Raw genomic sequence first — 28,000 nt, forward strand, 5'->3', positions numbered from 1 at the left:
TGTGGTTAAGGCCAGGGAAGCTCACCTGGCTGTTTCTGCTAGCGAGAAGCAGGGAGGCTTGGCAGGCAGGGATGAGAGAGGCTGCTGTGGGGATCCCCCTCTTGTGCTGGCCCTGTCTCCCAGGTTTCAGCTTCCAGAGACGCTCACTAGAGCAGCAGGACCCGAACGACTCTGGGTGGGGTAGGCGGAGATCAAGGGAGAGCTGCACACGGTGGCACCAGTTTCCTGGTGGGCATCTCAGTCCTTCCCACACAACAAACTCCCCCAGCCTAGGACCTTTGGTGAGGTGGGAGGGGAACCAGCCTTTGGCTGTGCCTGGAAAAACAGCAGAGTGGGAGGACCTTGGCGACACTCGGTCCATCTGCCTCATTGTGCTGGGAGGAAGCCGGGGCTCAGGGCCAGGAGGAAAGGGGCCTCCAGCTTACTGCAGATTCACAGTGTTTGGTGAAGAGCGGGCCTCCGGACCAGGTCCTTCAAGGCATATACATGCAGGAGCTCCAAGACAGGGCTGTTGCTGGTGGCCTTTCCCAGACTTGCTTTCACTGAACATTAGGGGCTGCTGTTCCATGGCATTCAGTTTGGGAAGTGCTGACCATTCTCCAGCTTTTCGCCTGGTGGATGCCCTTTTCTGCCATGGTCTCCAAGCAGAACCTTTTCTTCTTCATGGTTGGCTTTCAGTGGTGTTCCTGTCAAGGAAGAGAACCCTCGGCCCATTTTCCTGAGGGGCTGGCAGAGCCTAGTTCTTGAGTCAGAGCAGTTGCCCTTCGTCACTTCACTAAAAGCAGGTTCACTTCCCTGGTCATGCTTCCACATAACGAGAAAGCACATCTGCAAGTTTTGCCCACATACCTGCTGATAGATCCACCTTGGTCAAACCACATATGTTCTGGCCCTTCTAACATGATGTTCATCAGCCAACAAGGCTATCTGTGGGGTTGCCCTGGTGTCCTGGGCTGGGCTCCTGCCTGGCCTGAGGTTCTGGGCAGCGCAAGGGGTGGGTTCTGAAGTCAGGCTGGTGTAGGTGGCAGGGGCTCAGGCAGAGTGACCTTTTCCAGGAATTCCAGCTCCAGCACTCACTTCCTTTTTTGATTACTCACTTCCTTTTTTGATTTCTCACTTCCTAGGAGTAGCCCAGCTAGAGTGGAAAGGGGTGGGGGGACTGCCAGTCCCAGCACAGATGCACTACAGACACTGGCCACTGGGCAGCTTAATTGGGGTCCTGTCTGGGGGTGCGAACTTGTGCCTGAAACTGCTAGTGTGGTAATGCCGAGGTAGCCTGGGTCCTGCATCCTGCCTTGAAGGTCACCGAAGCCTCATCAGGGCATGTGAGCAGGATGCATTGTTCCTCAGCTTTCCACCACACAAGTGACTTGGAGGGTTTCATGCCTCTCAGACCACTAATGAATCTGCTCTTGGATCTTTGGAAATGAGACCATGGAAAACGAACCTTTTATCGTGCGTGTCACAAGGAGAGAATCAGGGGCTGGTTGGTAACTCAAGTTGCAGCACAGATTAGGAATGTGATAGAACTGTTGTGCTGAATGGCTATGTGAGGACAAAGGAGTAGAAAGGAAGGAAAAGACTGGCACTGCTGGGCCAATGGTCACTGGAACTCAGAGTTTTGGTTTTTCTGTCTCATGGCATCTGTCAGCATCTTATTACTTTAGCTGGGTCCTGTGGAAACAGCACACCAGGTCTGGAGATGAGAATCACATACAGGTCAGCCCCATGTGGCCAGAATAGTGTCTGAGATCTGGAACCACTGCTTTCTGGCCAGTGTGCCCAGGGGCTGCTGGATGGGTACCACACTCACACAGATGTGGCACTTGCTGTCCTGCCCGTGCCCAGGTTGGCTGGCTCTCAAGGCTGTGATGCCTTGAGAGGAAGATGCCTGCGCATGCACTTTGCTGGGGGTCTGAGTGCCTGGAGCACATTAAGACTTCATGGAAGTCAGGGAGCAGCTCAGAGCACCCTCTGTTTACAGTTGAGGAGACCAAGTCTTCGTTTATTCTGATTCATTGGAGCAAGGGAGCTGGGGACCCAGAACCAGTAGCTAGGTCTCCAGTTTTACCCCAAGGATTCCCATCCCCATTCTCCTTATTCATAGTCCATTTTTGCTTGGGCTGAGGATGGTTCGTAGCAAGCAGGGCTATCCTGGCCACTCTTCGTGGTGGAGGCTGTTTTTTCCTGGAGATCTCCAGCCCTGGTTGCTCAGGGCAGGTAAATAATTTAACCTGTTTGAAACCATGGCAAAAGACTGGGGGTTTCCTTGTGGGGTCAGAACATTTCTCACCACCCACAAAAGACCCTCCCTGTGAGGACACAGGGAGGAAGCCAGAGGTGTTAGCATTTAAGCCAAGTCACTGCCCAGTGATGGGGAAAAGACAGGAAGACTGTTCTCTTCTCTGCCTGGATGTGGGTTCTTACACAAGTACCTTAAACCTCCCGAATGTTTAAGGAGAAGCAGGGTCCAGGGACCAGTCTCAGTGGCTTTGCCGATGCCCCAAGCCTGCTCCGTGCCACGTTAGCCCACCTGTCTGCTCTTCGGTAACTCAGCATTCATGCCTGCCACCCCTTTCTCCTCTGGGACAGAGCCACCTGTTCTGATAGCTGTGGGAAGGAAATGGGTGTGGCCATGAGCCAGCTGGGTGGAGGGGGAAGGTAAGGTCGGGGTGGACAGCGGGGTGGGAGTGAGCTCCTGGAGAGGACAAGCCGTGGCTGGGGGCAGGCATGACCTGTCTCTGTCAGCCCCCTCAGGGGCCTCCTTGCCCTGTTCAGAGCAGCCCCAGCAGCACATCCTGGCCTGGAACTCCTTCAGTGGAGTCTGTCCTTGCGCTAGCAACAGCATCACAGGAATGAGTGCTCTGCAGAGGCAGGGCTGACTGCACGCCTGTGCTTCCCGGTCGGATCAGCAGAATCCTCTCAGAGCAGCACCTAAAGTGAGGCTGTAGCCTGCATGTGGGAGGCCCACCCTCTACCCCTGTGGGTAGCAGCAGAGCTGCCACCTTATCCCCAGCCTTCCAGGTCCAGACAGCCCATGTGCCTTCAACCTCCCTTGCTCTAGTCAGAATTGCTTATAAGCCCCTCTAAGAAAACTACAGAAGAGTGATCATGGTCTTTCTTCACCCGTTCCAAGGTCTAGACTTTGCTGAGATGAAGCCAAGACCAAGCTACTGCGCCCTCCCCCATTCCCACCCCATTGGCAAGCCTTGGGCTTAGGCACTTACCCGGGTGGGTGGTGTGGAGAAGGGAGGGAGAGACGCAGTGGCCACAAGCCTCTTCCTCTCCTGCCTGCATCCCACTCTTTTCCGGCGAGGGCTGGGCCACCATCTGGCTCGGGGGTGGTGCTGTGAGTGCAGCACAGATCCCTCTGCTGCAGCCACCAGCCTTGCCCCCTTCCCTCTGCTCCCTCCTGGCCACACTGCTGCCTGGGCCACTGAGGAAAGAGGAGCAGGTGTTAGAAGGACATGGATCAGCGGTGAGCTGAGGAGAGGCAGAGGTGTCCTACTCCTTCCTGGGCCCAGCCTTCCCCTCTCCACCTCCAAACAAAGAGGAAATGGATCTCCAGGTGGCGGGCCCTTTGGGAGGCCTTCTCCCCTCTGTACGTCTAGTCCTTGGGTGGTTTGCCTGGCAGTAGCCACTTTGACCCAAACAATCTCTTGAGTCAGTAGGGAAATGCCCCCCAAGATTCAGCCAGCCTTGGGCAGCCAGCCGTGCTGTCAGTCCCTGCTCCCAGGAACTAGGCCCCTTGGCCGCCTTGCTTGGGCCACTACGGGGTGGAGGCCAGAGCCACTGCGGGCAGGCAGAAGAGGTGGCTGTTCAGGAGTGGGAGTTTTTTATAGCTGTGGCCGTCAGGCATGGCACTTAACTTTTAGCTATGGAAGGGGGCTGTAAAGTTATCTAAGAATGAATGTAAAATTAAATCAGAACAGAAAATACGAAATTTTATTCCTAAAACACCTGATTTTGTATGTGAGGGCAAAAGAAAACAGCATGAAAAAGAATGGAGTGAAAAGGGTAGAAAGAGAGAAATAAAGTAGGAGCAGGGAGAAGGGACAAGAAGGGGAGAGGCAGGGGTCCAGAGGCAGGAAGAGGCAGAGGAGGAAAGCTCCATAAAGTAGCCAGTTGCTGGCTGGTCACCTGTTGGTTCTGCCGTTTCTGCTGTCTGTTAGCTCAAACTTTGGCCTGAGCAGGCCCGCTTGTATCTACTCAGTCAGAGGGTGGCCCTCTCCCTTTCTCTCATCCTTTCTTCCCTCCACAAATGCTTTTTGAGTCCATATATAAGCCAGGAACTGTCCTCAACACTGGAGATTCAGGCAGAGCTGCAGCAGATGTGTTGCTCAGACTTGGGGAGCCTCCGGGCCAGAGGGAGAGGCAGCTCGTTCACCAGTAACCACGCCCGCAAACACACAGCCACACCTGGGGGTCAGGGTTGTGGAGGACCAGGAGGAGGGCTGGTGGGACTTGCTGTAATGCTGTGACAAGACTCTTGGGGACTTCTACAGGGAGGGGAGGTTAGACTGCAGATGTTAGACTGATGCTGGACCAGAGACAGGTGGAGGCAGGGGAGGCCTGAGGGGAAGTACGTGGCCCATGTGAGGGCCGGGGTGCAAGCCAGGTCCAGAGGGCAGGCAGGTCCTGCTGGGGGCTCCAGATGTGATGTCAAGGGTTTTGGATGATGGCAGTGGGAAGGTAAGGTATGCATTTAAAAACATCTTTTTGGAAATAGATAATGGTGATGGTTGCACAACATCATATATGTAATTAATGCCACTGAATCTACACTTAAAAATGACTAAAATGGCACATTTTATGTTATGTTTGTTTTACTCCCCTTCCTAGATGTATATGTATACAACAATAGCACACAGACACACACACCCCACACTCTGGCCGCTGTGTGGAGAATAGCCTATAGAGGCAGGCTGGGGCTGGGGTAGAGATGGTCATGGGGTGGAGGGGAACCGTGACAGATTCCTGGTGTATTTTGGAGGCTAAACAGACAGGTTATGGAAATGTAGTGGACATGGGGGTAGGAGATGGAGATGGAGAATTCTTCTGTTTGGGTCGTGTCAAGTTGGAGTTGTCTGTGAGCACCCAAGTGGAGTGCAATAGGGTGACAAATCTAAGACCCTGGCGTGCAGGCAGGTCAGGAATGGAGACCTTGGAGATTCACAGCCATATACTGACATCAGTATACTTCCCACTAAACACTTCAGTAAGCCTCTCATTAGTTAGAGATCAGTATTTAAGGGTTTTTTTTTTAAGGTAAAATTTATATAGAATGAAATGTACAAAGCTTAAATGTACCATTCAGTGAGCTTTGACAAAAGCATGCACCTGTGTCACCCAAAGCCCTCCAGTCAAGACAGACAACATCCCCGTCACCACAGAAAGTCCCTTCAGGCCCCATCCCTGTCCATCCTCATCCCTCCTCCAGGGCCAACTGCTGCTGTGATTTTTTTATCTACCGTAGATGAGTTTTGCCTATTCCAGAACTTCATATAAATGGAATCATACAGAATGCACTCTTTTGTGTAAGTCCTTTCTCAGCACAGTGTTTTTTGAGCTTCATCCGTGTGGTCAACTCTCGAGAAGCTTGGCTGAGAAGGAGAGGAGAGAGCCTGGACAGTAACTAGGGAAGGTGTGCAGGCAGGAGAGGGTTTCTGAAAAGCAGGAGACAGTGGTGCTGTCTGAGCTCCGAGAGGAAAGCCATGCCTAGGCATGTGGGAGATGGGGCATGATTGAAAGAGTGGGGCCCCCGAAAAGGCAGGTCTAGATCCTGAGTGTGGAGGAGGCATCCTATTATGTGGCTCCTTTTTGAGACACTGGAAGCAGGGCCATCATTTGATCCAGAAGGCAGGGGAAGATGACAGGCAGGGATGGGGATGGAGAAATTGAACCAGCCTTTGTGGAGAAGAGCTAACTGGAGAGATGGAGTGAGTTAACAAGGCAGCTGGGGGGCCCGGGAGAAGCTAGGACATAAGTTAGTTTACAGTGGAGCCCCTTTGCCTGGTACCCATTCAGCTGTTCAGGTGTAGGCCCGGAGAAAAAGGTATGCAGTTGGATCTAATTCTGGAGCAGACACAGGTCAAGAGAGCACAGACATTGAGCAGAGTGTGACAGGATCGGCAGACCATAGATTTAGCTGGGTAGGAAGGGATGCGAAAGCAGAGGGCCCATGGACGGACAGAAAGCAGAGGCTCGGTGGGGGAGGTCTCCACAAGGCCCCAGGCCCGCTGCAGTGGGGAGGCCTAGGAGATGATCTGGAGGCTGGAGGAGGACAGACACAGGGGTAGTTTGGGAGGAGAGACAGTCTTGGGCGAGGGTAAGCTTGAGGGTGAGGCTGAGGGATAGAGGTGTCAGGTGGGTTAGCGAGTGGCTGCCATCTGCAGTGACTGTGGGTGTCAGTGCAGTGGAAGCCTGGGAGACCAGGGCCAAGGACTTCTGAGACTAGAGGCCTGATGAGGGGGCCTGGAAGACAGCAGGAGCCAGGAGGGGAACAGGGTGGGGAAGCCAAAGGCTGAGCTCCAAGGGCCCTAGGGAGTTTGAAGAGAAGGTGAGGCATTGCCACATTCTGAAATCCAGGGAGTGCAGCTTCTCCTAGAGAGATCATCTGGGGTCCAAGAGGGGTATGGGGATGGGGTGTAGGGGAGTTGGCTCGGTCCTGGACAGGAGGTTTTATAGGACACAGTGGACAGGCCTGGGAGGGAGGGGAGGCCGTCTGGGGTAGGATCGGTGGGGAGTTGAGGGATATCGGGAGGAGGATCAGCAAGGGGATGGATTCTCTCCCTTTCATGGAGCTCCAGGCTAGTGAGGCCTTCCAGCCCCAAGCAGCAATTGGGTTCAGCCTCCACCACCCAAATCCTGGCCTCAGTTGCTGGGCAGATTCCCAGGGTCCTGACCTGATGAGATTGGCACAGGCTTCCCCAGTGGGCCAGGCCTGGCTGATCCAGCTCTGGATCAATGTGCCCTGCTCTATGGGACCCTGTGGTACCTGCCCCTAAACCTGAGGTCAACCAGCTGACAGGCCAAGCAGGTTGGTGGCAGACTTGGGGCAGCTAGATACTGGATGAGGCAGGTGATGTGTCCAATGCTAGGGGCAGTGCGAGGGCACAGGCCCACCCTTCTTCCAAGCACACAGTGGGCTATGTGCCTCCTGTCGAGGCCTGGCGAGTGACTCACAGCCTGGAAGAGCATGAGGTCACACTGGACGGAGGGGCCCTCCCAGGAATCTCTAGACTTGGCACCAGCAGGGAAGGCTCATTTATAAGCTGCTCCTGTGATGTTTCAACTTGTACCAAAATGGAAAAAAGAATGAATGCAGCATCAGGCATGATGTCAGTGCAGTGATCTGACACCCTGCATGCCCGCTCTCCCAGGCGGGGCTGGGCTCGGAGGCAAGCCACTGCTCTCTGCAGGAAGGCAGGCTAAGTGACGTCTGCCACCCTCCTTCCTTGCTGGTGGGGACGTGGGAGGGGATGGTGGAAAGAGAACCTGTTACTGCTGGGGGCCCTCAGAGCTTCCTGGTAGCCACGGAGGTGACAGTGCGGCAGGCCCCACCCAGGAGCAGAAGCAAGTTCCCTGGGCAGCATCCTTTGGGGCCAAATATGACATGCAAGGCTGGATCCCACCCTTTGGGACTGAGATGCAGGGTGGCAGGTGCAGTGCCACCAGTGCCCCTGTGGGAAAGATGTAGAAACCCCTCCCCCAAAGTTTCCCCACTCCCCTTCCTGCCCCAGAGCCCAGTGGAGGGAGCCGCAGGGAGAGGCCACGCAGACGTGTGGTTCACAGAGCCCCCAGCCTGGTCCCAGGCCTCTGGATCCTTGGTGGGCTGCACTGCCTTACTGCCCTTCTGTGATTGACCAGTGCAAGTAAGGGAGCAGCTGAGAAAGGCTCTTCTCGGGGAGAAAGTCCCTTCAGAGCCAGGAACCCACAAGGCCTGCTTTTTTGAATCTCTGGCCGGCTCCTGGCAGAGCAGGCACTGGCTCCCTATGGGAAACCATGTTCCTGTAGCTTCTCCTTCCCGCATCTGCGGACCAGCTCTTGACTGCACACCATGCTGAGCCTTCCCATCCCCACTGCTGCTCAGACCCCCACTGGGCTGGGTGCAGGGGCATCTATGCCTCTGAGATGGCACAATGGGTCCCCTTGCTGGCAAGAAGGATCAGCTTGACCAAAGCTGATGTCAGGTGGAACCATCTACCTCAGAGTAGCCCTGGGAAGTCCCCTTAGCTCCATCTTTGGGTCTTGGGACATGAAGTCTGTGACCTGCCCATCTCCTGGCCATGGGCCAAGGGCTTATGGAGATATTTGATAACAAGACGCTAAGAGAGGTTCCCTGTCACACTGGTAGAAGGCCATGCCCTCTGATTCTGGTGGGCAGCCAGCTAGGAGGGTACCCAGGAGCCACAGACACTGTGTCCAGCCGAGGAAGACTCTCGCTGTTGTTGGTTCCAGAGCCAGGGGAGCTGCCCGAGGCCTGGTCATGTATACCCAGCCTAGGTGGGCAGGTGGGCTGGTGGTGCACAGCCATCTCCCTCCCTACCCAGTGGACAGCCTCCATCCCCCTAACACAGGGTAAGGACCTTGGAGGAGGGAGGAAGAGGCTGAGGATGAGCCCCTCCCAGCAAGCTTCTGAAGTTCCACGGGGGAGGCAGAGAGGGAAGTCTTGCTGGGTTCAGAGAGATCCCCCAGCCAGCTTTCTCCTTGGATGGCCTTGTGTGCTGGCCCTATCTGCCTGGGCCTGAGCCTGGGAGGGGTTGGGGGAGGGCACGGTCACGGCTCCTGCCGTCTGGAAGAGGCTGGATAGAAATAGCTACGCCCATCTGGGATATGAGTCACTGAGGGGCGTTTTAGCTGTTTCTTGGAGAGGTTCTATTTTAGGTGAGACGCCTGTGACAGCCTGGATGATGGAGGCTGGGTAAGTGAAGGTTCTGGTGGTGAGTGCAGGAGTTTTAGCACAGGCCCTTGTTCAACCCTGTCCAGAACCCAAAGGAGGGTCACCCTGAAGTCCCAGGAGAAAGAGCCTCACCTCTCAGGTTCCTCTTCTTGGGAAGTCCCACCTCAGGGCATGCTGCAGAGATGGGACCTCCAGTGTGGGCTGCGCACCCACCACAGGAACTGAGTTTGTGGCTGCCGTCCTGGGCCAGGACCTAGGCCTCCCCTCAAGAGGGTAATCATCTCCCAGGGTCCCTCTGAGGGTGAGCCAAAACAGCTTGCCCCTGGGAGCTCCCGCTTTTGATGGGAGTGAACCCCCATCACCCTCGCCAAAAATGACTTTTCTAAAGGAGTCTTTGGGCTGAGTCCCCGGGACACAGATTGTTTCCTCTGTAGCTTTCTTTGTCCAAAGGCAGACAAAACTGCCTTGGGTCTTCAAAGCATCTAGATGAGTTAACAGTTCCCGGCTTGGGGGATGGCTTCACTCCCCAGTGCTGCGGCATCACTGTTCTTATGGTTTCTAGAGCCAGGCTTGGTCTTTGAGTTCCACAGGGGCAACTTCTAGACCCATGACTTGACTTGGGTGAGGCTAAGCGGTCTGCAGAAGAGGCAGACATGCAAAAGGCCACAGGCTGCAACCTGCAGCTCAGGAGCTGGGCAGGGCTGGCAGGGCCAGTCTTGCCAGTAGTGCCACTTCCAAGCTGGGCTACTGTGAGAGCTGGTGGCTAAATCACACTAGACCTTGTTTTTCTCTACCGTGAAGATAAAATGCAAGAATGCCTGCGAACATGCCCTGTGTGGTGCAGGGTGCCAGGGGGTACTCATCAAAGTGCAGTCTTCTCCCCACTCCTTGGATGCTGCTCTTGGGCTGCTGGGCAAGGCAACCAAGCCCAGGCTTCCAAACTGTGGCAAGTCAGCCACAGCGGCAGCAGCACAGCCCTGTGACCTCAAGGCAGAGAGCAGGGCTGGAGGCACCCCTGAGGGTGGGCAGAAGGAACTTTCTGCCCCAGGGACCAGACTGGACCTTTCCCTGGCAACTGGGCCACTGTGGTGCTTTCAAAGACTCTGGCTGCTCAACCATAGATGAGCAGACTTGGCCTCTGCCTTTCTGGTTGAGAAGGAGAAGCCTCTTCATGGGATGCTGAATCTCCATTCTCATGGCTGCAGCCTTGCAAGAGCTATGCCCCTATTAATAGGTTGTCAGGATTAATCCTACAGCAAGTATTTCTGGAGTGATCCCTGCTCTGTGCCACACACTGTGCATTGTCCCAAGACCGCCTAAACAAGAGCGCATGGTTGGGGCAAGGATACAGGAGATACCCAAAGGGACAAAGTAGCAGAAGCTTTGGGAAAGAATAAGTGAAGAGGATAAACTGGGTGATTACCTACAGAGTGCTTCGGAGGTATTTTCTTTCTTTCTTTTTTAAAAAAGTATTTATTTATGTATTTATTTATTTGGCTGTGCTGGGTCTTAGTTGCAGCATGCGGGATCTTCGTTGCCACGTGCGGGATCTTTAGTTGCAGCATGTGGGCTCTTTAGTTGCAGCATGCAGGATCTAGTTCCCTGACCAGGGATTGAACCCGGGCGTCCTGCACTGGGACCGTGGAGTCTTTACCACTGGACCACTAGAGAAGTCCCAGGTATTTTCGATTGTGTGGCCAGGGAGGGCCCTGTTGGTGAAGTGATACTCGGTTGAGACCTGCATAGCTAGCAACACCCGGGGGCAGAGGGAAGAGTGAGTGCAAAGGCCCTGGTTACAGAAGAGAGCTCAGAGGACCACTTGGCAGAACAGGAGGTCCGGCGTGTCTGGGGTGAGACAGCAAAGGGGAGAGGGCAGGAAAGGAGGCCAGAGAGAGGCATAGGCTGGGGTAGATAGGGGGCCTCATGGGTCACAGTAAAGAGTTCCCATGGTTAAGTGTGGTGGGAATTCACTAGAGGGGTTTGAGCCTGTAAATGACATTCTCTGATTTGTATGTGGATTTTTGGAGGAAGATGATATTGGCTCATGTAACTGGAAGTCCGAGGGTAGACTTAAGGCAGAGCTGGATCCAGGGAATTGAATAAAGTCATCAGTTCTGCTCGTTCCTCTTTGTCTCACCTCCGCTTCCAACTGTCTCTTGACTTCATCCTTAGTGCCTCTCTGCATGTTGGGCAAGAAGGCTACTGACCACTCCAAGGCTACGTCCTTCTGATGAGTGAGCCTATCTCCTGTTGTTCACTCACCCAGTAACATGGAAGGACTCTTGATTGGCCCTGTTTGCAAGGTCACATGCCCATCCCTGCACCCCTAGCTGCAACCAGTGATTGGCCCAACCTGAGTCATGAGCCTGCTGTCCTAGGGAGGAGTTAATGACAGAGAGAAACTACACGTCCATCGTGGGAACAGCAACACATGCCTTGTTTATTCTGGAGGCACAGATTATCCCATTTTCTTTAAAAAAATTTCTCTTCCTTAAGAAAGCAAAAGGTATTTTTATTCTACTTACGTCACTTACATTGCATTACTTTGCCCTCACTTACTTTGCTCTCAAGATTTCTCATTTATATCTTGTCTCCTCAGCTAGACTCTAAGCTCCTCTAGGACAGGAATCATGGTTTCTTTTTATTTTCTATGCCTCCCTCTCGTACCTATTACTCTTCACTTCTTTATTCATTCTGCAAGTTTTTATTGAGTACCTATCGCATACCAGGCACTGTTCTAGGGCCATGCTTTTCCTCCTGGTTTATATTTCAAAAGGTCACTCTGGCGGCTGTGTGGAAACAGCCTGAAGGGGGCAGCAGGGGAAAGAAAGTGACCAGTTGGAGGCTTTTGGGGTCATCCAACCAGGAGGATGGGAGCATGGATTGGTGAGGCGGGATGTGGACATGGATGATGTACGCAGGTCTGAGGTACAGCCAGTGGCATGCATGGGGAGGACCCTGGCAGGCAGTCTGGCAGGCAGTGTGTTGGTAGTTGGGGGTAGGGAGTGTGTGACTGCCTCTGCTCGGCTCCACGCACCTGGCAGCTCCTAGAGGGCAGGGCAGTGCTATCTGTCCCTCAGCCCACCTCCTGGCAGCCCAGAAACACCGGAGCCGGGCTTGGTTCCCCTGCCTGTGCTAGGAGCTGGCCCTGGCTGCTGTGGGCTGCAATGACCTGGACCATGGGCACCCCCAGTCCTGACCACCCTGATGACCATGATGCTTCCTCCTCAGGTGAAGGAGTGGCTCTGTCTGAACTGCCAGATGCAGAGGGCTCTAGGGATGGACATGACCACTGCGCCTCGCTCCAAGAGCCAGCAGCAGCTGCACTCCCCAGCCCTGTCTCCAGTCCACTCCCCAGCCAAACAGCCCCTGGGGAAGCCGGAGCAAGAGAGATCATGGGGCCCAGGGGGACCACAGCCTGGCCCCCACCAGGCTGAGACAGCCAGAGCCACCTCAGTGCCGGGGCCTGCCCAAGCAGCTGCCCCTCTGGAGGTGGGGAGCGTGTCTCCTCAGCCCCCTCTCCCCATCAAGCGTTCCACAGCTGAGCCCAGGCCACCTGCAGGAGAGGCCCCGGCCAAAAGTGCCACCACAGCGCCCTCTGGGCCTGGTGCTGCTGAGCCGACCCAGGAGGGCCTCACTGGGAAGCTCTTTGGCCTTGGTGCATCGCTGCTGACCCAGGCGAGCACCCTCATGTCTGTGCAGCCTGAGGCCGACCCCCAAGGCCAGGCTGCCCCCAGCAAGGGGCCGCCCAAGATCGTCTTCAGCGATGCCAGCAAGCAGGCTGGCCCAAGACCTCCAGGCTCAGGGCCCGGGTCTGGGCCAGCACCTGGAGCCAAAACTGAGCCTGGAGCTAAAACAGGTCCTGGATCAGGGCCTGGAGCCCTGGCAAGAACTGGGGGAACAACCAGTCCAAAGCATGGCAGAGCAGAACACCAGGCAGTGGCCAAGGCTGCTGCCAAGCCAAAGACCATGCCTAAGGAAAGGGCCACCTGCCCACTGTGCCAAGCTGAGCTCAACGTGGACAGCAAGGGCCCCGCCAACTATAACACCTGCACCACATGCAAACTGCAGGTGTGCAACCTGTGTGGCTTCAACCCGACGCCCCACCTGGTGGAGGTAAGAGAGCTGGACCAAGCATGTTCCCTTGGGCATTGGTGAGGGGCCAAGGCCTGGGGTGATGGGGGGGCATGGGAACCAGAAAGGACTGTAGAAATCGGGGTCTGTAGCAATCACAGGGCTGCCCCTACACAGCTGCAGAGAGTCTGTGCTCCCTTACCTGTCCCTGCCCCGGGCCTGTCATTCCACTCAGAGAATTAACTGGCACAGTGGACAGAATAATGGTGCCCGCTGCCTCTGATCGGCTGACCAGTGCCCTGAGGCTGGTCCCAGAGGTAGCCAGGTTCAGGAGGCCCTGAACCGGCCTCCCCATTCCTGGCTATCATGGGCATGGCCCTCATGGATGATGCCAACCCCCGCTGCGCAGGCAGGAAGAACCTGAAGTCGTACCCTGCCCTCAGTCTGTGACCCTCACAAGGGTTGAAAGGCTGTTAGGCAGAGGGCTGTGCCCCCATGCCCAGGGCAGGGCAGAAGGCTTTCTTACAGCGGGGCAGCCCAGCCAGGCAGTGTCCTCCCTTCATCCCCTCGTCTGAGGTCGTGGATATTGATATCTGCTTGTCAAAGCCACAGTCCTTGGTCCACATACTTTCCTGTGGCAGGGCCTAGCCCTCCTTGGGGCTGTTTGTGGGGATGCTCAGAGATGCTCTTCTTACCCAGAGGGAAGTTTGAGGGAGTGCTGGGGTTGGGGCCTGTCTCTCTGCAGTCCCTCTTCCACAGGAGGGTTCTGGGCCCCGTGCAGAGCTGGGTGGAAGGGAGCAGGAGGCCTGGTGCTCTCTTGAAGCTTGGAGCCCAGCCTGGGAGGTTCAGAAGGTGCGGAGGCACCCTGGCAGAGCAGGACAAGCCTGGGCCGGAAGGCTGCTCCTGCCCCTGCCCTCATCTACTCCGCCCTGCTCAGGGCCATCCATGTGACCCCTACCTTGGCTGCCTTGCCCATAGCTGGGTGTGTCCCCTTCCGTGTGTGCCCTTGAGGTCTATGATTGGCTCATCTTGGCAGGTGGATGTGTCCCCAGCTGTGTCATATCAGGAGATGTCAAGCCAAGCCCACTCCTCCTGTACACGGTAGCCACCTGAGTCTTGGGGCCCCTGGGCTAAGCCATATGTGACTGATGGTTGGGCAGAGTGTGGAGTGCAGACCACCGCTGGCCCAGAGACAACAGAGGAGTGTGTGGTTGTAGTCATGGTCTCTGTGGCGCCTTGTTGTGACTTGCCTTGGGCCAGGCCTCCATGGGAGCAGCCCACTGTGATAAGGAAGACTACTTTGGCCGCCACAGGCCATATTTTCCAACATATAGGGAGGAGCAGCCTGAGCAAGATGAGTGACCTCCTCGTGTGATGCCTCATGTGATGCCCTCCAGGTCCTCACTGCCACCTCCCCAAGCCCTAGGTCCAGTGGCTCACTGGAGGATGGCTGGCCTGGCTGCCCAGAGAGGTGAGGGGGCACCAAGGGGTCACCACAGGGCCAGAGGAGCTCCAGTCCGGAGCCAGGCACACACCCACTGCCGGGTGGGGCAGCCTGACACTGAACCCTGTTGGACTGTTGAGCTGGCCCAGCCTGGAGGACCCTTGTCCCCGAGGGACCTCTGGGCCCACATTTCCTCATTAAGCAGGATGTGCAGAGAGGAGGGGAAAACTGTCTCTGTCCAGGAGTATAAATGTTCCTGACAGTTCCTTTCAGCGCCCTCTGGGCCAGGCCAGGGGAAGTGCTGATTCTGCCCAAACAGGAGTGTCTCAGTCACATGCTGACTCTGGGTGAGCGGTCTGGATTCTGATCTCAGCCCCTCATTAGAGGCTTGGTTGTTGCCTCCCTGGCCCCTGGAGCTTCTGCCCTTCGGTAGCTAGCGTTGCCCCTTGCCCCAATCCCTCCATGTCCTGCTGTCTCCATGTCCTGCCCCACTGCCACCTCCTTGGCCAGGGCCACCCTTGCCTCCACAGGATCTGTGGGTTCCATGGGCCTGATGGCAAAGCTGCTGGGCGTCCTGGTCCTAGATCTTCCCTACCCGCAGCTTCTGCTTCCCTGCCTCCTGTTCCTAACAGCAGTCAGAAGATGGCCCAGCTTCTCTGACTCCTTTCTCCTCATGGCTCTGCTTGTTAATGCTGCTATCCCCAGAGGGCCTGTGGCTGCTCCTGGGGAAAGTGTGGATGGGCAGCCATCATGCCCCCTCCCGTGGTTCCCACCATGAGACTGTGCCACCATCATCCATCAGAGGTGCAAGCTGGCAGCCTGGGGAGGCTGGTGGGGAAGGGCTGGTGCTTGGTGTGTCCCCCTCCCCTGCCCTTCCCAGCTGAGGCTCTTAACCAGGCCTTGGGCCATCTTTGGTCCCATCTCAGTGAATGGCCACTTGGCATTTAGAGCAATTTTGTGTTTCCCTGTGTGTTCTTGGTAAGAGGCTCCTGATTTTTCAGCAGGTGGCCCAGACACATCCTGCCTTGGGAGGGAGGTGGAGGGGTAGGTCTGCCTTGGCTGTCTCTCTCCATCTGGCTGTCTCTGTGCACAGCATGAGGCATGTCTGCATGCAGGCTGGGGGCCTGAGGGAGGGCCAGCTCCCCCCTAGACCTGTTAGACCTGCTGTGGCTCCACCTGTGGCTGGAGCCACCTGTCTGGGCTGCCAGGGTGGGAATTACCCCAACTCTCTGAGCTGTAAAACCCTTTTTACCTTCTTTCTCAAGAGGAAGTCCAGAGCATACGATGGAGGAGGCAATAAGACTAGATCCCTTTTCCCTTTGAAATTTTCTCTGAAAAATTAACCATAGTGCTATAAAATGTGAGTCATTTCATGATTAACAGTTGTTGATTCCAAATTTTTTACCTATTTATCTTTTTGAAAGATAATAGTACCCTCTGGCTTAATTTTTAATTGGCTTTCGGTTCAAAATAGAGTTTGTGAAGAAATTAGTGGAGTTGGAGTTGTTACAGTAACACTGCCCGTTTCTTATCTTATTATAATTGCCAAAATACCAGCCGTGGCCTTGAGAAGTCAGGCCTCCCTGGGCAAAGGGCCTGGCACCTGTGATGTGTGGGACGGGCTGGGCCTATTTGGGGTGGGGGCTGCCTCTGCTCTAGACCTGCTTCAGTCTGCCTGTGGGGTAGTGATCTCAGGGAGGCCTGTTTCCTCCCTTGTGGAATTGGGGGCCATAGATCTCCCTTTTAGGTTTCTGTGAGAACCAGGTGAGATGCCATACTTCAGATACTTGTGCAAGGTCCAACACACAGTCAGCCCTTGAGCCAGGAGACTGGAACCAGAGTGTCCTAAAAGAGGGTCTCTGTACAGGAAAGAAAGAGTCCCCACCAGCCCCTACTACCTGGGTATGAATTGACCCCGTGGCCAGTGCAAGATCCTCTTCTCATGAGGGATGGCCACAGGGAATGGACACATTTGGTGCTGGAGCATGAGGAGAGCACAGCCCAACCATAAAGGCAAACGTTGGGGATATCAGGGACGATTCTTCTTATTCGGAGGCAGAGGTCCCAAAAAGGGGAGCCTACGCATGTCTGGGGACAGGGAAGAGCAGAGCAAGGGTCCGTAGAGGAACAGCAGCACCAGCGATGGCCATGCCTGTGGTCCAGTGTGCAAGTCTTGGGCTCTTTTATTTTTAACCTCTGGGCATCCTTTTCTCAGGAGTTCTCATCCACTGCCCCTGGTCTGGCAGTGGGGCTGGGGGTATGTTGGGCTAGGCAGCCAGTCCGGCATTGCTGTAACCTAGGCCAGCTCCACATGCAGAGAGACTGTGTTCTGCAGGGTCATTCAGGCTGTGTCAGACAGTGCAGGGAGGATGCCCAGCTTCCAATGCAGCCTCGCTGGGCTCTCTTGGCCCATGAGGTACAGCAGCCAGTGATTCCGGAAGGTAGCAGGTCTCACCCGCCTGTGGGGTACCCTACCAACTCTCTCAGATAACTCACTTCCCCTGCCTCGCCCCGAACCCACCTAGCTCCATCTGAAGGTATGCACATCTACGCCTCCCACCGTTATTAGGTGGCGATAGCCCTTGGGGGATTCCTACCTTCCTGCCCCCAGAAAGGAACTGGACAGAGGGAGGCAAGGCAGAAATGGTCATCAGAGCCTCTCATGTCCATCCCCATGTCCCAGATCGTCCCCTGCCCACTTGTCAAAGGGGTAGGAAAAGGGGCCAGTGAGCAGCAGCTCCCCAAGGGCTGGGGCTGGATGAGGGAGAGTATGAGAGAGAATGTGCAAGTGAATGATTGAATGAGGGGGGTAAACACTAAAGGGGGAGAGGGAATGCATGAACAGGGAATGAAGGAGCGGGGTGGGGGTGGGGGCATGAAGTGAGGGGCAGAGATGAGAGCAACGTGAATAAAGGAGGCAGGGCCTCAGTTTGCAGCTGCTTTCCAGCCCCCAGGCACAGCCTGCCTCCCATCCCATCCCCAGCCTTGGCCAGGTCTCCCCTGGCTCCACCTCTAGTGTCCCCAATGCCCTGTACCCTTCTCCCACCAACCCCAGAGGGCTGGGGAAGGGCCTCCAGCAGCTAGTTCAGTGGTTTATTTTTAGCTCTTACCTCACATGCCTCCTCCTGCCTGCCCTCCCTCCCTCCCTCCTTCCCTCACTGCCTGCTATAGCAGAGCCGGGAGCAAGAGGGCCAGCTGGGCAGCCCCTTCTGCAGCCTGGCTGCCTCTGTGAATAAGCGTGGGAAGGAACGAAACCCCGGGGAGCATGTGACCACAGTTGACATGCTCTGCTGAGGGCTGGGCCTCTGGGCTCAGGTAAGCAGGCCACTGCAGGGGCTGCCTCTGAGCTCTTGGCATTAGGTCTGTCGCCTCCATCCAGGCCACCCTTCCAAGGTGCCCTTGCTTCATTTGGACTGTTACTTCTGGGGTGGGATCTGCAGGCCAGAGGTGGAGGTCGGAGGTTTGCCAAGCCAGCAAGGTGAGCCAAAGTAGATGACAGAACCTTCAGAGGCCTAACCTGGATGGCTGTGTGCATGGACCCAAGGTGGAGTCAGGGCAGTGTTGCCTTGGGCCAGCCCACTGTCTAGGCCCAGTTCCTAACCCCATCACGTTGATCCTGGGGCTAGGGAAGGGGCTGTTCGCTCATTTCCAGAACTCTCTCTGGGCCTTTACTAACACCCCTCCCACTTCTCTAGGATCATTTTGCCACCTTACAGTCCTCTCTGACATGGAGGGAGTTCCACTGTGACCTCAGGTGATGCTGGGGGAACGTGGATGGGATTCCTGGCTCAGCCCATCCAGCACTCTCCCTAGGCACCAAGTGAGCCCAAGGCCCAGCAAGTGGCCAGCACCCATTGCTTCATAGGAGTTTGTATGGGGGATACACAGAGCATCAGATAAGGTCCAGGGGAGTCAGCAGTGGTGCTAGAGCCAGGCCCTACAAGGAACAGGGTGAGTACCTGCAGGACCTCTGAAGGGTCCCACTCCATAGCTGAGCCCCTCTGCTCAGGACCTGTGTGTGGAATTGGACCTCCAGGCAGAGTTGGAGCTCCAGTCTCAGGGAAGCAGTCTCAAGGCCCTGAGTAACAAGTTTGTGGAGCAGACCTGTCACTCAATCAACACCAAGGCCCTGCCACCCGCCTGACCTGGCCTCTGCTGGGGCCCAGGGCAGAGATGTGGTGTGTAGCTTTGTGGGCAGGAAATGAGGGCAGAATCATTGATACGGTACTTGCCATGGTGGCCTGTGGATGCCAGGCTGAGGGCAGGCATCCTGGAGGTGCCATGCTTCCAAGGCTCTGCCAGGTGGGCTAGGGTCTGACTTGGGCCTAGGGGCAGTGTGCGTGGTAAGGGTGCTGAGGATGCTGGCCCACTCTGGGCTGGTGAGGGCCAAGGGCCACCTCTTTGCCCTGTCCCTGGCTCTTTGACCTTGTAGTTCTGTGTCCTCTGGTTCCCCTGATGCCCCATCCTAGTGGTCAAGCTGCTGGTGGGAGCCTGAGTGTCTTGGCACCCCGATGTGCAACAGTAGGACAGTAGGGGTGCCGAGGCTCTGCATCCCTGGGATGAGAGCAGGCACAGGTGTGTGCTGTTACTCTCATTCCCCGCCCAACCCTCCCTCGTGGGCCAGGACAGGGCCTCAAGTCTTGCCAAGGAGGAGCCCTCACCCTGGAGGAGGCTCCTGGGAGACATGCTCCTGCCAGCTTCTGACCTGCTACAGAAATCACCTGCTCAGGGCTTGGGATGCTTGACCCTCTCCCTGTGCAGACAGTGGGACCTGGGGAGTTAGACTTGGTTTCTGGTGTTCTGGGAAATTCACCATTGATGCCCATGTCATACTCAGAATGACCTCTTTGGGGCTCTGGGTTCCAAGAAGGCTGCATGCCAGCCTGTGTGTCCGTCTTAATCATGGCTATGTCTCCAGTCCCCAGCACTTAGACTGACACAGAGAGGGTAATCCTGAAACTGGTGGACTGATGGTTGAGGATTTGATCCCAGCCCAACTCTGGAGGAAGCAGGGCCTCTGGCTCAAGGGCTGGCACACACAGGTCCCGTCGGAAGAACAGCCCAGAGGCCGGGGGAGCAGGAGGAGGCTTTCGCCTGGGCGTCTTTGCTGGCCTAAGACAAGGTGACTTGGGCTGGGGGGTGTGAACAGAGGGGACTGCTTAGCTCCATCCCCCACCCCCCAGCAAGGCTTCCCCCAGACAGCCTCCCCTGGCCCCATGAGCCTGCACCCTCCCAGCACAGCCCTTACTTGGGGGTGGAGAAGGATGGTATCTGAGGCCTGAGAGCGCGGAGGCTGGGGCGGGGCAGTGCCTCTGGGAGGTGCTTCTTGCCGGTTGCTGTTCCTGGTCTGCGGGAGCTCTCACCTGGGGGACTCTGCACCCCTCCCAGAAGCTGTTCACGCCCTGGGGGTGAGTCCCCAGTGCCCCCTCTTCTCCAGACACTGTGCTACTTTTGTAGCCTCCCGTCTCATACAGGTTCTCCTCCTTTTCAGGCCAAGTGAAAAGCTCTCTATGGGGTAAGGAAGCGACCCTTCCTTTGGGTTTGTCTTTTTAACTCTACATATGCCTCTGAAGGATGGGGCATCTGTCATTTGGGGGCAACAAACCTATCAGTCTTTTTCTCCTCGTGCCTTTAGTGTCATGCTTTGGGAGATTTTCTCCTCCTTAAGGTTACAGAAATAGTCACAGGAATAATCTTTGAGTACTTCAGTGTCTTTGTGATTTTCATCAAATTCCTCCTCTCTCGTTTCCGTACAGAAAACCGAGTGGCTCTGTCTGAACTGCCAAACTAAGCGGCTGCTGGAGGGCAGCCTGGGAGAGCCGACCCCACTGACCCTGCCCACCTCACAGCAGCCCCCTGTAGGGGCCCCTCACCGTGCAGCTGGAACAGCCCCTCCGAAGCAGAAAGGGCCACCGGGGCTGGGCCAGCCATCAGGCTCCCCGCCTGCCAAGGCCAGTCCCCTGCCCACCAAGGCCAGTCCCCTTCCTACCAAGGCTAGTCCCCAAGCCAAGCCCCTCAGGGCTTCTGAACCCATCAGGACCCCGAGCAGTGCCCAGGAAAAGAAGACAGGAGTCCCAGCTAAAGCTGAGCCGGTGCTGAAGCCACCTCCAGAGACTACCCTGCCCCCTGGGATTCCTAAAGCAAAGGCTGGGGTGCGGAGGACTGAACCTGCCACCCCCGTCGTCAAGGCAGGGGTTCCAGAAGCCCCCAAGGGTGGGGAGGCGGAGGTCAGTCTCATTTACTTCCCAGGGATCCTAGCTTTCAGGCAGGGCAATCTAGAGAAGGGCTTAGCTCCCTGCGGGACTGGGATGTAGACCTGGGACAGGCCCTTTGGGGCCACAGAGGACAGCAGGGACGCCTAGATGAGGCCCTAGAGGGCCTAGAGCCTGTGAGTTCTAGGCCGATCCTGTGTCTGACACCTTATCGGATGTTTTGCTGGGTTCTGCTACCAGCAGATTTAGTAAAATTTCTCTTTGAGAACCTAGGGCTGCTTGGGGTTTGACATGGAACCTGCAGGTTATTCAAGACCAGAGCAATGGAGTGGGTGGTGGGCCCTGATCCCCCGGGAGGTGGAGGTACCCTTCCCCAGGGCCCTGGGTTGATGGAGAGGGCTGGACTCCCCCCACGAGCCGTCTGCCATGGGGAGTCAGTGTCTGCTTCTCACCCTGCTGCAGGAGCCGGTGGGCAAGCCTTACTCTCAGGACCTGTCTCGGAGCCCGCAGAGCCTCAGTGACACAGGCTATTCCTCCGATGGTGTCTCCAGCTCCCAGAGTGAGATCACAGGCATTGTGCAGCAGGAGGTGGAACAGCTGGACAGTGCAGGGGCGACAGGGCCATGCCCGCCCAGCCCCTCTGAGCTCCACAAGGTGGGGAGCAGCATGAGGCCTTCGCTGGAGGCCCAGGGCCCGGCCCCCAGTGGTGAGCGGAGAAAGCCCCGCTACGGCAGTGGTGAGGAGCAGAAGCGGCGGCCCCACTCCTTGTCCATCATGCCCGAGGCCTTCAACTCGGATGAGGAGCTGGAGGATATCCTGGAGGAAGAAGACTCTCTGGAGTGGGGGCGCCGGAGGGAGCAGCAGGACACAGCTGAGTCCTCAGATGACTTCGGCAGCCAGCTGAGGCATGACTATGTGGAGGACAGCAGTGAGGGTGGCCTGTCCCCTCTTCCGCCCCAGCCCCCATCCCGGGCAGCAGAACTGACTGATGAGGAGTTCATGAGGCGGCAGATCCTGGAGATGAGTGCCGAAGAAGACAACCTGGAGGAGGATGACGCTGCCCACCCCAGGCACGGCCCCGTCAAACATGGCTCGCAGAAGGGCAGCCCCCGGCCCAGGCCCGAGCCCAGCCAAGAGCAGGGAGCGCTGCCCAAGAGGCGCCTGCCCCACAACGCCACCACGGGCTATGAGGAGCTGCTTTCCGAGGGAGGCCCAGCAGAGGCTGCAGACGGCAGTGGGGCTCTGCAGGGCGGGCTCCGCCGCTTCAAGACCATCGAGCTCAATAGCACGGGCAGCTACGGCCATGAGCTGGACCTGGGACAAGGCCCTGACCCCAGCCTGGACCGGGAGCCCGAGCTGGAGATGGAGAGCCTGACGGGCTCGCCTGAGGACCGCTCCCGCGGGGAGCACTCCTCCACACTGCCGGCCTCCACACCCAGCTACACCTCGGGCACCTCGCCCACCTCCCTGTCCTCGCTGGAGGAGGACAGTGACAGCAGCCCCAGCCGCCGGCAGCGGCTGGAAGAAGCCAAGCAGCAGCGCAAGGCCCGGCACCGCTCGCATGGGCCCCTGCTGCCCACCATCGAGGACTCCTCAGAGGAGGAGGAGCTGCGGGAAGAGGAGGAGCTGCTGCGCGAGCAGGAGAAGATGCGGGAGGTGGAGCAGCAGCGCATCCGCAGCACGGCCCGCAAGACCCGGCGTGACAAGGAGGAGCTGCGGGCCCAGCGGCGGCGTGAGCGCTCCAAGACCCCCCCCAGCAACCTGTCGCCCATTGAGGATGCCTCCCCCACAGAGGAGCTGAGGCAGGCGGCCGAGATGGAGGAGCTACATCGCTCCTCCTGCTCCGAGTACTCGCCCTCGCCCTCCCTTGACTCGGAGGCTGAAGCCCTGGATGGGGGCCCCCCTCGGCTCTACAAGTCAGGCAGTGAGTACAACCTGCCCACCTTCATGTCCCTCTACTCTCCAACCGAGACACCCTTGGGCAGCACCACCACTCCCAGTTCCGGCCGGCCCCTCAAGAGCGCTGAGGAGGCCTATGAGGAGATGATGCGGAAGGCCGAGCTGCTCCAGCGGCAACAAGGCCAGGCAGCAGGGGGCCGTGGGCCCCATGGTGGCCCCTCTCAGCCCGTAGGCCCCCGGGGCCAGGGTTCCTTCGAATACCAGGACACCCCAGACCATGACTATGGTGGGGCTGCTCAGCCGGCCTCGGAGGGCACGCCAGCCAGCCTGGGAGCAGCCGTGTACCAGGAGATCCTTCAGACGTCACAAAGCATTGCCCGCATGCATCAGGCCTCCTCACGGGACCTGGCCTTTGCTGAGGACAAGAAGAAGGAGAAGCAGTTTCTAAATGCCGAGAGTGCGTACATGGACCCAATGAAACAAAATGGCGGCCCACTTACCCCTGGTACCAGTCCCACCCAGCTCGCCGCCCCTGTGTCCTTCTCCACCTCCACCTCCTCTGACAGCAGTGGGGGCCGAGTCATTCCCGATGTCCGTGTTACTCAGCATTTTGCAAAGGAGCCTCAGGACCCCCTCAAGCTACACAGCTCTCCTGCCTCCCCCAGCTCTGCCTCCAAGGAAGTAGGCATAACCTTTGCCCAGGGCCCTGGGACCCCAGCCTCCACAGCTGCGGCTCCTTGTCCAGCTGGCCTGCCACGAGGGTACATGACTCCGACTTCCCCGGCAGGCTCTGAGCGCAGCCCTTTGCTCTCTTCCACTGGCCACAGCTATGGACAGAGCCCAACCACTGCAAACTATGGGTCTCAAACTGAGGAGCTACCCCAGGCCCCCCGTGGCCCTGCTGTCAGTGGACGGGCTGCCAGAGAGAAGCCCCTGAGTGTGAGTGATGGCGAGAGTGGCACCCCGCAGACCTCCCGGGGATATTCCTACTTTGCAGGCTCCAGCCCCCCTCTCTCTCCATCTTCTCCCTCAGAGAGTCCCACATTCTCCCCTGGCAAGCTGGGCCCAAGGGCCACAGCAGAGTTCTCTACACAGACGCCAAGCCCGACCCCTGCCTTGGACATGCCACGGAGCCCTGGTGCCCCCAGCCCGGCACCCACGGTGGCTCAGGGCACACAGACGCCACACCGACCCAGCACGCCTCACCTGGTACGGCAGCAGTCCCCTCAGGATGCCCCCTTTATGGTCATCACACTGGGGTCAGATGCCTCCAGCCAGACCAAGATGGTTCATGCCAGTGCCTCCACCTCCCCAGTGTGCTCACCCATTGAAACCCAGCCCACCAACCACAGCTACAGCCAGACAACACCTCAGCTGCCCCCAGAGCCACCTGGGCCACCTGGCTTCCCGCGGGTAGCCAGTGCTGGTGCAGATGGGCCCCTGGCACTATACAGCTGGGGCGCCCTCCCTGCTGAGAACATCTCCCTGTGCCGGATCTCCTCTGTCCCTGGAACGTCTAGGGTCGAGCCCGGCCCCAGGCCCCCTGGCAGTGCCGTGGTAGACCTTCGCACAGCCATCAAGCCCACGCCCATCATCCTCACTGACCAGGGCATGGACCTGACCTCTCTTGCTGTGGAAGCGAGGAAGTACGGCCTTGCTCTGGATCCAATCCCAGGACGGCAGTCGACCGCTGTACAGCCTTTGGTTATCAACCTCAATGCCCAGGAGCAGACCCATGCCTTCCTCAGCACCGCCACCACCGTGAGCATCACCATGGCCTCATCTGTGCTCATGGCTCAGCAGAAGCAGCCTGTGGTCTATGGAGACCCCTTCCAGAGCCGACTGGACTTTGGCCAGGGTGCGGGTAGCCCCGTGTGCCTGGCCCAGGTCAAGCAGGTAGAGCAGGCAGTCCAGACAGCCCCTTACCGTGGTGGGCCCCGAGGAAGACCCAGGGAGGCCAAGTTTGCCAGGTATAACCTGCCCAACCAGGTGGCACCTCTGGCCAGAAGGGATGTTTTGATCACTCAGGTGGGCACTGCCCAGAGCGTTGGCCTCAAGTCAGGCCCAGTGCCAGAGCCTGGTTCCGAACCCCATCGGGCCACCCCCGCAGAGCTGCGGTCACACGCCTTGCCAGGTGCCAGGAAGCCACATACAGTGGTGGTGCAGATGGGAGAAGGCACAGCAGGCACTGTGACTACACTGCTCCCAGAGGAGCCGGCAGGTGCCCTGGACCTCACTGGGATGAGGCCCGAGAGCCAGCTGGCGTGCTGTGATATGGTCTACAAGTTCCCCTTTGGCAGTAGCTGTACAGGTACCTTTCACCCCACCCCCAGCGCACCTGAGAAGAGTGTGGCAGATGTTGCCCCACCCGGCCAAAGCAGCGGCCCCTTCTACAGTCCCCGGGACCCTGAGCCTCCCGAGGCCTCCACCTACCGGGCACAGGTGGTCGGGGGGCCTGGGCCCCATGAGGAGCAGAGGCCCTACCCACAGGGCCTCCCTGGCAGGCTGTACTCCTCTATGTCCGACACCAATTTGGCTGAGGCTGGCCTCAACTACCACACCCACAGGATTGGTCACCTCTTCCAGGGCCCTGGACGAGACTCGGCCATGGACCTCAGCTCACTGAAGCACTCCTACAGCCTGGGCTTTGCAGATGGACGCTACCTTGGGCAGGGCTTGCAGTATGGTTCATTCACGGACCTACGTCATCCCACAGACCTTTTGACTCACCCGCTTCCCATGCGGCGCTACAGCTCAGTGTCAAACATCTACTCAGACCACAGGTATGGCCCACGGGGAGATGCAGCTGGATTCCAGGAGGCCAGCCTGGCCCAGTACAGCGCCACCACGGCCCGTGAGATCAGCCGTATGTGTGCTGCCCTCAACTCCATGGACCAGTACGGAGGGCGGCGTGGCAGCGGTGGTGGTGGCCCCGACCTCATGCAGTATCAGCCCCAGCCAGGGCTCAGTGCCCCGCAAGGTCTGGCTCCCCTCAGACCTGGCCTCCTTGGGAACCCCACCTTCCCGGAGGGCCACCCGAGTCCTGGGAACCTGGTCCAGTACAGGCCTACAGCAGGCCAGGGAACAGCAATCAGACAGCTGCTGCCATCCACAGCCACTGTGCGTGCAGCCGACGGCATGATCTACTCGACTATCAACACTCCAATTGCTGCAACACTGCCCATCACCACCCAGCCTGCCTCAGTACTGCGGCCCATGGTGCGTGGTGGCATGTACAGGCCTTATGCATCCGGAGGAGTCACAGCCGTGCCACTCGCCAGCCTGACACGCATGCCCATGATTGCCCCCCGGGTACCTCTTGGGCCCACAGGGCTATACCGATATCCTGTACCAAGTAGATTCCCCACTGCTTCCAGCGTTCCACCTGCTGAGGGTCCTGTCTACCTGGGGAAGCCTGCTGCTGCCAAGGCCCCAGGGGCTGGGGGCCCACCAAGGCCAGAGCTGCCAGCAGGGGCTGCTCGGGAAGAGCCTCTTTCCACAGCCACCCCTGCTGCTGTCAAGGAGGCTGTAGCAGCCCCAGCCCCAGCCCCAGCCCCAGCGGCTGGCCAGAAGCCGCCGGTAGATGCTGCTCCTGGGGGCGGCAGTGGGGCCCTCAGCCGGCCAGGGCTCGAGAAGGAGGAAGCATCACAGGAGGAGAGGCAGCGGAAGCAGCAGGAGCAGCTGCTACAGCTGGAGCGAGAGCGGGTGGAGTTAGAAAAGCTGCGGCAGCTGCGGCTGCAGGAGGAGCTGGAGCGGGAGCGTGTGGAACTGCAGAGGCACCGCGAGGAAGAGCAGCTGCTGGTGCAGCGGGAGTTGCAGGAGCTGCAGACCATCAAGCACCATGTGCTGCAGCAGCAGCAGGAGGAACGGCAGGCTCAGTTCGCACTGCAGCGGGAGCAGCTAGCACAGCAGCGTCTGCAGCTGGAGCAGATCCAGCAGCTGCAGCAGCAGCTGCAGCAGCAACTGGAGGAACAGAAGCAGCGGCAGAAGGCTCCCTTCCCTGTGGCCTGTGAGGCACCCGGTCGAGGGCCTCCCCCAGCTGCCACAGAGCTGGCTCAGAATGGCCAGTACTGGCCACCCCTGACCCACGCAGCCTTCATTGCCGTGCCTGGGCCTGAGGGGCCTGGGCAGCCTCGTGAGCCCGTGCTGCACCGAGGTCTCCCCAGCTCCGCCTCAGACATGTCACTGCAGACTGAGGAGCAGTGGGAGGCAGGCCGTAGTGGTATCAAGAAGCGGCACTCCATGCCACGCCTGCGGGATGTGTGCGAGCCAGAGTCAGGGCCTGAGCCCTGTGTGGTCAGGAGGATTGCAGACAGCAGCGTGCAGACGGATGATGAGGATGGAGAGGGCCGCTATCTCCTGACCCGGCGGCGCCGGGCACGGCGGAGTGCTGACTGCAGCGTGCAGACGGACGACGAGGACAGTGCCGAGTGGGAGCAGCCAGTGCGCCGCCGCAGGTCCCGTCTTTCTCGCCACTCAGACTCTGGCTCCGACAGCAAGCACGATGCTACTGCCTCATCATCCACTGCCGCCCCCGCCGTGAGGGCCATGAGCAGCGTGGGCATCCAGACCATCAGCGACTGCTCTGTGCAGACAGAGCCTGACCAGCTGCCCAGAGTCTCTCCAGCCATCCACATCACAGCTGCCACCGACCCCAAGGTGGAGATCGTCAGGTACATATCGGCGCCAGAGAAGACTGGGCGTGGGGAGAGCCTGGCCTGCCAGACGGAGCCGGATGGGCAGGCCCAGGGTGTGGCCGGGCCGCAGCTTGTAGGGCCAACTGCCATCAGCCCCTACCTGCCTGGCATCCAGATTGTCACCCCAGGGCCCCTGGGCAGATTCGAAAAAAAGAAGCCGGATCCCTTGGAGATTGGATACCAGGCCCACCTGCCCCCGGAGTCTCTCTCACAGCTTGTGAGCCGCCAGCCTCCCAAGTCCCCCCAGGTCCTCTACTCACCAGTCTCACCCCTCTCCCCACACCGGCTCCTGGACACCTCCTTTGCTTCCAGTGAGAGGCTGAACAAGGCTCACGTGAGTCCCCAGAAGCACTTCACGGCTGACAGCGCTCTCCGCCAGCAGACACTGCCGCGCCCCATGAAGACCCTGCAGCGGTCCCTGTCTGACCCTAAGCCCCTCAGCCCCACCGCCGAGGAGTCTGCCAAAGAGAGGTTCTCCCTCTACCAGCACCAGGGGGGACTGGGTAGCCAGGTATGGGCACAGGGGCTGGTCCAGGGTGGGACAGGGGTCTCTGCCTAGCCTGGGGGGCCCCACAGGGAGGGGCGTCTCCTGGGGTGGGGGTGGAGTCACCTCCAGCTCCAGAGGCCCAGAGCTAGGAGTCGAGGAACGGATGCACATCTCGATGCACATCCGGTGGAGCCCGCAGCCCAGCAAGGACATCCTGGGCAAAACACACACACTTGGGCCACCACAGCCATCTAGACCCTGCTAGAAACTTCAGCCTCACCCTAG

General features: G+C 58.2%; 1 protein-coding gene across 1 annotated transcript in view; it reads left to right on the plus strand.

Moving 5' to 3' along the window:
* The window catches only part of BSN (bassoon presynaptic cytomatrix protein), a 91,366-nt gene that overhangs the window by 50,341 nt on the left and 13,025 nt on the right, over positions 1-28,000 (plus strand). Inside the window, exons 3-5 of the mRNA XM_067754429.1 lie at positions 12,134-13,018; positions 20,177-20,647; positions 21,095-27,739. Coding sequence (XP_067610530.1) covers positions 12,134-13,018; positions 20,177-20,647; positions 21,095-27,739 — 8,001 coding nt within the window. The remainder of the gene's footprint in view (positions 1-12,133; positions 13,019-20,176; positions 20,648-21,094; positions 27,740-28,000) is intronic.

This window comes from Pseudorca crassidens, chromosome 10 (genome assembly GCF_039906515.1).
Source record: "Pseudorca crassidens isolate mPseCra1 chromosome 10, mPseCra1.hap1, whole genome shotgun sequence".
In the NCBI taxonomy this organism is placed as follows: domain Eukaryota; kingdom Metazoa; phylum Chordata; class Mammalia; order Artiodactyla; family Delphinidae; genus Pseudorca; species Pseudorca crassidens.